The sequence below is a fragment of the Bison bison genome, unplaced genomic scaffold, assembly GCF_000754665.1.
Source record: "Bison bison bison isolate TAMUID 2011002044 unplaced genomic scaffold, Bison_UMD1.0 scf7180017864139, whole genome shotgun sequence".
Taxonomy (NCBI): domain Eukaryota; kingdom Metazoa; phylum Chordata; class Mammalia; order Artiodactyla; family Bovidae; genus Bison; species Bison bison.
The window spans coordinates 11,415,451-11,424,553 of record NW_011494711.1 but is presented as its reverse complement, the minus strand read 5'-3'; the positions used below and the strand labels follow the sequence as shown (position 1 = coordinate 11,424,553).

Below are 9,103 nucleotides of genomic sequence, written 5' to 3'. Positions count from 1 at the left end.
GACATTACAAAATCAAAAGCAATAACATTTTGGCCTCTGAGCCAATATGCTACACTTTAGGTTTCTAATGATTACATATTTAAATAACTGGATATCCTCTTTTAGAATAACTGAAAACTTTAATAAATAAAGTAAATAAAAAGCACCAGGGCTTCCCTGATGGCTCAGACTGTAAAGAATACACCTGCAATGCAGGAGACCAAAGTTCTATCCCTGGGTCACGAAGATCCCCTGGAGAAGGGAATGGCAACCCACTCCAGTATTCTTGCCTGGAGAATTCCATGGACAGAGGAGCCTGGAGACCTACAGTCCATGGTATCGCAAAGAGTCGGACATGACTGAGTGATTAACACTTGCACTTAATAAAACAAGATGAGAGGAAACAACACTACTATTAAAAATGAAAAAAAATTCTTGGTAAACACCACTTATGAGAGTAGCTCACCCAGATGGCACCTAGTTGATTTTTAAGTGCCAACTGCGAGTACTTCTGGAGTGTATAAAGGTTCTTGTCAATATTTTCAGAAGGATAGTGAGGAAATAACATAGTCCTCCTAACCATCATGGTTAAGAATTCTTTTTATTATATTATTTTTATTGTAAATAACTCATTCAAGTTTTAGTGTATAAATTATATAATGACTAAAATATAAATAGTAAAGTTGAATAGACATTTTTCACAGCTGGTTGAAAAGACTAAGTGCTGTATAATTGTTTCCAATTATAATTAGTATTTTTATTCTTAAAAACTTGGCAAGAGAAGCCCTGGTTTTAAAAGTTAATAGAAAAGGCAGCCCACAGGAAATGATAATTAAGAGCTAAATGTGCTGTTTTGCTTCACATCAGTTATTTAGCCATACATTTTGGGGTGCTCTTTCTCATGTTTGCCACTTTCAAAAAAATCAATAAAAAGCATGTGAAAATATCTAAACGAACACAGGGGAAACAGCATCAGAAATCAATACTTCTCTACCAGCATGTTTAACCTGTGGAAATGAAGTGTTAATCACAGAAATAAGATACCATATTACATTTATAAACTAATGAAACTAGAAAAAGCAAAGCGCGTGACACTATAATTAAACAGCTGGAAAACATCCAAGCCTGTGTAAGTTGATAACCCTGGTACAATCTCTGGCAGTGAAAAGGCAGGTCTGCAGTGAGTTGATACGGCCAGCTCCGTTGTTAATTGAATAACAGGCAATCTATAAACACTACTAATTGCATATGTGAAAACCTGTGTACAACTAGAGAAGCTGCTTAGAGAAGCACTCCAGAAAAACTCCACGGATAAAGCACTCTGCAGATCTTCTGTCCCCCTCCACCCCTTTAAGTCACAGCTTGGTTCACCACTGCATCCTCCTGATTAACCTCTACACAGCAGACTTAATGATACATTTTTCAAAAGATCATTTTTCCTCCTAATCCAATACACACCGCACAACTATCAATTACCCATTTCAGAAAAGAACAAACAAGTAATCTAGAAAATTCAGCCTGTGAATGGTGAGCTTTCTAAATTGTGAAAGAAGACATGGTCTCCTTCCCAACAGACAAAATACTTTTCAGAATTGTTCTGACGCATTTTGCAGAAGTGTGGCAGCTGCTGTGAACAGCATGGAGTGTTAAGATTTGACACTTTTTTTTTCTTAAGGATATAGCCATTTGGGGAGGCTCAGAAACTGTTGTCAGAATTTTACTTATCCATCTAATAAATCGTTTTTAAATGATTATTTCAATCCTGGTGAATACTAACCATTTCAAAAACATGGCTCTGGGATCTATACAAAGTTTCTAATTTTTTAAATCTGTAGAGAAGACTGCTTGGCCCAAGGGACTGGTTATGAGAAATGAAACCTCTACTTTAACAGTCACATCCAAATAAGGCCAGTCACTTGAGAGCAAACGTCACCATCATTCCGAAGGTGTCTACCAGCTTCCATGAAATGAACTGAGAGAAGTAATCCACTCCCTAGTGGATATGATATCACATCATGCAACAAACCCAGGACTAGCAACTGGAATATGCACAATATTTAGAAGCATAAATATTAGGGCTAGACTGACATACACAATACCAGGCTCCAACATGAATGACCTATGGGAAAGAAAGTCACTGGGCCTCAGTTTCTTCACCTATAAAATGGAAATTACAAAATAAAACTAATAAGGTTGTTATGAGGAATCAGATAATATAAGCAATAGACTTAGCAGAGTGTCTTGCATAAAAAGCAATCCATGATAGTAGAGTTTTTAAAAATAAAGCACTCATTACCTACTGAGGAAAAATAAGATTAAAATATGTGCAGCAACAGCATGTAGTCAAAAAGACTGAATGGGGCCTGAAGCTGAGTTTCACTTTCACAATTATTTCACTATATTTCACAGTATAGAAGAGAATATCAGGTTTCACCAAAATTCCTTGGAAAAAATACAAATGAGAATGCCTTTACTTTGGAAATAGACATACTTTAGCTAACTAGGACTCTACCAAGACTGAGGGTACTTCCTCATATACTCTGAGGACTTCAGTTCAATAAATAAGAATAAAAGAAACCATGAAGAATCATTGTGGCTGAATTGCTTTTAAAAGGATAAGCTGATAAGGAGGAAAGGTGTGATAGATGGTGAGCATGGGGAAATAAATGAAGTACAAGCAAGAGCTGTCACTTCTGCTTTTATCCTGGATGTTTGCTACCTAGAGAATTCTTAATCTCAAGATTCCTGAGACCACCGGTGGAAAGGCAATTTGCAGTGTCCGCATGTTACAATTTACAGTGTCCACATATTAATTTCAATCGATTTTTACAAAAAAATCAAAGTTGACAAAAATTCCTCATTAGTTTCACCAATTAACCTGATTACCAAAAGGTATATTAACTGAAAAGCTCTCTACAGACCAAGGAGGTCCTAGCTGGTATTACCAAGTCCTCTATGTATTAATAAGCAGAATAAAAGTGAGCGGTATAGGCTTGGTGTCTGTTCTAGCCCAAGGCTCATTTCACTAGTGGAAATCCCTACCCATGATATGGGCACAGCAGCTTCTTGGAACCTATACCTGTTTCCAGCACATCCAGTCTCTGGGCACATATAAGCAGTTAGATTTCTCATTCGTGCATCTGAACTTTAAGAATTTGGAACCTGTCAACTATAGCTCTCTGCTCTTGAATTAATTTTGTTTCTTGCTCTAGCAATCTAAACTTCCTGCTCTTGGAATCCAATGTAAACCCACTTTTAAAAAATATATCCAGGTAAATGTGAAATGAAGCAGGATTCAGTAACAATAATCAGTTCATTAAAGTACAGTCATACCCAGATAAAGCTTCTTCTATCTCACAAAATGAGGGGAAAAAGTATCAAGCTGAAATTGCAATGGATATTAAACTGGGCATAACTGTTTCTTAAATAACTGTGTGTGAGTATGTGTGTGTGTGAAAGAGTATAAATTTGGCCACATAGATTTCAATTACATGTACTTAATATATTTATACTATTATTACAGATATCCAAAGAAACTCTACTCTAAATGAAATTACAACCATTATTTGAAATTAGAAGAAACTAAAACTATATAATATGGATCAATCAATCAAACTAGGAGAATCCGCTAAACCACTTTGTAAAGCAGTTTGTTTTGTTTGATTGTAAATGTGTGATCACATAATGAAAAGAATTCCTTAGGGAAAAAGGATTCATAGATGCTAGTGAGTCACATTAAGACAAAAACTGTGTCCTTGCATGGCCTCCATTGAAGCCAACATTATAGGAGATTCCTGATATAAACAGATGATGACTATTTTTCAAAAATCTTAAATTTTGTACTTTCATATAAAAAGATTTTCATATTGCTACTAGCATCAAAAACCTTGAAAGCACCTAATTCGTTTTGATTTAAAATAATTATAAGTAGCATACCAGATATATATAACAAGCTTTGAAACTGAATAAAGAATACTTACCCTTAAGGAGCTCCAAGTGAGAATATATCTTACATTATTACCTGTTATACACTGCTGTGATATACTAGCTCAGTGATCTAAGGGACTACAAAAGATAGGCGGCTTCTGAAGTATAAATAATATTTTGCCAAAATGAAAACTTGGGGGAAAGACTATCCAAGAGCAAGACTTCGACCTACATAAACAAGGCATGAAGATTTAAAAGTACATGACCTGATTTGGAAATAATAAGTCATGCAATATAATTAAATGATTGAATGCACAGAGGTGGAATAGCTGAATGCAAACCTGCCAAGACAAGTCATGAAAAGCCTTAGATTCCGTATGAGATAGTTTAATAACTTTGCTAAAGTTAATGATGAGACATCAAAGGGATATTTTTGTGCAGGGACGTGATGATAGAATTGTGTTTTATAGAGTTCTGATGGAAGGACCAGACCAGGTGAGGACACAGACCTGATGCACGAAAGCTAGTTAGGGGGTCAGTGCAACTGTTTAAGTGAAATATGACCCAGGCTTGAACCAGGGCAATGGAAGCGAGAGGGGATTTACATGATACTTCGGAGTAAGCAGAGATGGGAACTGGACTGGATGTAGAAAGAGAAGGATCAACAAAGATAAGCATGCCATTCCAGCCTGGGTGACTAAATGGATGGTGAGGTTATTAAGTGAGATAGGAAATAATGTTGGAAAACTTTTGAAACTACTGTGAATTTTAAAAAATGCATTATACCATATATATCCACTGGAGAAAATACTATGACATCCAAGTTAAAAGAAGGCATATTCAATCAAGTTAGCACTGGAAAGAAGTGAACTTTATCTTTTTCAATTAAAACAGCATACTTATTAGCTAAAACCACAGTTAATATTCCAGTTTCTACATAGTAACAGCTCACTAAATTTCTTAGAATACATTCCTCTATCCTCTCATTTCTCTAGCTAATTCTTTCCTATGGGTATCCTAGATTTGTCAATCATACCTTCTCAAGCTCTAGAAATTAGTGATGCAAACATTTCATACTCTCCTAGAAAAGCATGGGTGTTTAGAGCCCTACCGGACTGGCACTCCAATCTTGCTATTAGAAATGACCAGAAGAGGATGGTATGCATTTCATGTGGATATAGAAAGTGGAGGGGGAAAAAGGCAACTTCTTCCTATTGTGTTATGCCTCGGCCTTCATAAGGCTTCTAGAAGTGGTCAGTACCTAAGAGTCAGAGCCAGCCAGCTGTGAAGATGAGTCAGTGGGGGCGCATGGGAGTTATCTAGTGAAAGCTGGGATGGTGTGGGAGATACAAAAAGGGAGAGTAAACTTAAAGGAATGCATGTTACCTTCAACATCACAACTCAAGTAGTTACGCACTTCATTCAAAATGAAGTTGATATCTTCTTCGGAAGGAATGGGATGGTGTGTAACATCAGTTGGAGTGTCGGTAGTGCCAGCTATAGTCATCTTTTGCCAGGGCAAGAAGAAAATAACTCTCCCATCACTGGTCGCTGGGTCAAGAAGTCCCATGCTCTCTGGGCTGGGGTGAAAAGAAAGGGTCACATATTTCTGAAGTCAGCCAGAGTTCAATCTTAATCTGCATTCTAAAACATTTTATTCACTAATTCTCATATAAGCAAATTAGGAACACACGAACTATTACTTTGCCGCTAACCTAATCTAGAAATTCCTAAAAGAAAAAAAATGGTAATACAAAAGGAATCAAGCAAATGTTTTTATAATAATATTCTACAGCAAAACCAGCAATGCAAGGTGAGTTAAGTAGGTGGACTTCAATTCCGATTGTTTGGGTTTTTAGATCCCTTGCACCATTCACATCAGATAATGTCAGCAGGATAAATGCCTATAATTCCTTTCATGATGGTCACTTAAGTTCTTCAACCTTTTTTCAAGCCCATGGAAAGTATTTTCCTGGAACATTTGACATTTGGTACATCTTTCAGTATAAGGTCTGAGAAGTCTGTGAGAAAAGTGAAGGGTCTAACTTTCTAGAAACTAAAATATAATCAAAAAGTTCTTTACTCTCTTTTGCCTGAATAAGCTTATACCACCTTCACCAAATATGAGATTTCTTACTTTATTTCAATTTTACTGAAATCTCAAGAAATGTATCCATGAGAAAAGGGCTCAGTTTTCTATTATTACCTGGATAACAGTGTACTGGGATAAGATCAAAAAGGAGAGAAATATTTTAGCAATGAAAATCTTTAAATAGGCAGAAGATGCCAGTGTATTATACTACTAAATTAAGCTTTAAGGACGCCTCTTCTGCCAGACCAAAATCTTCAAAAATATTAAGAATTTTTCTAATACCTACTTAATATTCTAAAATCAAATTGTAAAACACACTTGCAAGAAGAGGCAACTGAAAATAAACACTGATAAAACCTGCCCAGTTGTGTTATTGAATCATTAGTAACTGTTGTTTTAATGGATTCATTAACCATTCTAAAATTTTGGAGACATTGTTAAAATGGCAGGAGGAATTTCAAAGTGTCATTTTCAAATAGTTGAACACTACAAACCTTCAGATAGCTGAATTTGACTGAATTCTCATAAGGAACCAATGTTAAAGGTATTTTCTGTAAATATATTTTCAGCTTCTATTAATAATATTTCTTAAATAGGAAACATAATTCTATTTGGTTTCAATAAATTCCAAAAATCCCTGTTATGCTCACACATTTTAAAAGACATACAATCAACTATTCATAGTTGCTGCTGCTGCTGCTGCTGCTGCTAAGTCGCTTCAGTCGTGTCCAACTCTGTGCAACCCCATAGACGGCAGCCCACCAGGCTTCCCGTCCCTGGGATTTTCCAGGCAAGAACACTGGAGTGGGTTGCCATTTCCTTCTCCAATGCATGAAAGTGAAAAGTGAAAGTGAAGTCGCTCAGTCGTGTCCTACTCTTAGCGACCCCATGGACCGCAGGCTACCAGGCGCCTCCATCCATGGGATTTTCCAGGCAGAAGTACTGGAGTGGGTCTTTCTCTTAAAATTAAAAAAACAAGAAACTCAAGATTCAAATGTGTAAGGATGAGAGTCTGAATACATTTAAAAGCAAACCGAAAATGACTTTTTTATGAAAAGGAATCCATAGTCAGTTTAGTTAATGCATCTTCTTCATTGAAACAACAAGGAGTAATAATACTTCTTTGCAAAGACTCGTCAGCCCCATGAAATGCCTGCCATGTCCATACAGCCTTTGTAGAAAGAAATCACTATCTGTAGTCTACATGAGACACAGGAGAGAGTAGGCTTCAATTCTTCTATTTAGCACATGCAAAAATCACCCCAAAGTGTGTCAATCATTTAAACCTTCAGTGAGGATCTCTGGGTTCACTTCACTCAGGGTTACTTAAAGTAATTTTACTTTCAAAAAATATACTGAAAGCTATAAATATCGAGTATTTTCAGTCTCTGTGTGTCTACAGTTTTCCTTTGTACTTGCCATAAAACTTGCTAAAGATCTTAAAAGAAACTAGTTAAAATATGGTTTGTAAGCACTCAGGGTTACTTAAAGTAATTTTACTTTCAAAAAATATACTGAAAGCTATAAATATCGAGTATTTTCAGTCTCTGTGTGTCTACAGTTTTCCTTTGTACTTGCCATAAAACTTGCTAAAGATCTTAAAAGAAACTAGTTAAAATATGGTTTGTAAGCACTCAGGGTTACTTAAAGTAATTTTACTTTCAAAAAATATACTGAAAGCTATAAATATCGAGTATTTTCAGTCTCTGTGTGTCTACAGTTTTCCTTTGTACTTGCCATAAAACTTGCTAAAGATCTTAAAAGAAACTAGTTAAAATATGGTTTGTAAGCACTCAGGGTTACTTAAAGTAATTTTACTTTCAAAAAATATACTGAAAGCTATAAATATCGAGTATTTTCAGTCTCTGTGTGTCTACAGTTTTCCTTTGTACTTGCCATAAAACTTGCTAAAGATCTTAAAAGAAACTAGTTAAAATATGGTTTGTAAGCACCTAATTTGATCCTGGGTTGATATGCCCTTATATTAAACATGTCACTTTGTGATAGAAATTAGCTCATGAGTTCAACTTTCAATTTGGTAAATAGTCCTATATTGAAACAAAAGGATAAATTCTACATTCTAAAATTTAAGGAACAAATTACATGTTGGTATAATATATATATGACCATTTTATGGGCTAGATACTATGTGATGTATCTAAGCAACTCAATAAACTTGATCAACTTCAGCATAAAATTATAATATTCAGCAACTGAGACATGAAATGCTGTTGGAAAAGCACAACTACTGAATCTTTTAAAACCTCTCAGTGCAATAAAAGCAGTTTAAAGGGTGAATGTGATAGTTACCAACACACACATAACTGGAACCTGTAGAGAATCAACTGCTTAAGTGAAGACATATGTGTCAAACATAAAATTAACAAGCACAGAGGGAAGACAAAGCTATTAATGAATGGTATAAAAATTTAAGAATCCACTTGGAAATACTTCTCATCAGTTCTAAATTACCTAATTCATAACTCACCCTTAGGGAAAAGTTTGTTTTCTTACAAAGAATTAATTCTGCAAGGTCGCACAAAAGTTTGAAAATGGCTGTCAACTATAGGGATGGTATATACAACGCGGTGAGGCATAGGTCTTTTCTCAATATGCATAAGTCACTTGACATCAGCAGAAGAAGCTTGCTGCTAATTTATGTGTGTGTCTAGGATTAGATGTAATGAAAATTTTTCTCATGCAGACCATTGCCATCCTGAAGTACTCTTATTTAAACTGAAATCAATTTATTACTAACTACTCAGCAATCAGTGTTGGAGCCAGCAGTATGCACACATATTATGGGAAAAAAAAAACTGACCTCTCACCAGTAGTAAAAAGCATCTGTAGGCTAAAAGGAGGAGACAACTATTTTCATGTATTTCAGTCATTTGATGTATTGTAGTTTTTTGGGTTTTTTTTAATTTTTATTTTATTTTTAAACTTTACATAATTGTACTAGTTTTGCCAAATATCAAAATGAATCTGCCACTGGTATACATGTGTTCCCCATCCTGAACCCTCCTCCCTCCTCCCTCCCCATACCATCCCTCTGGGTCATCCCAGTGCACTAGCCCCAAGCATCCAGTATCGTGCATCGAACCT

General features: G+C 35.7%; 1 protein-coding gene across 1 annotated transcript in view; it reads right to left on the bottom strand.

Annotated features, from left to right (window-relative positions):
* GPD2 (glycerol-3-phosphate dehydrogenase 2 (mitochondrial)) overlaps positions 1 to 9,103 on the bottom strand; it is a 149,563-nt gene that overhangs the window by 18,948 nt on the left and 121,512 nt on the right. Inside the window, exon 9 of the mRNA XM_010840019.1 lies at positions 5,293 to 5,486. Coding sequence (XP_010838321.1) covers positions 5,293 to 5,486 — 194 coding nt within the window. The remainder of the gene's footprint in view (positions 1 to 5,292; positions 5,487 to 9,103) is intronic.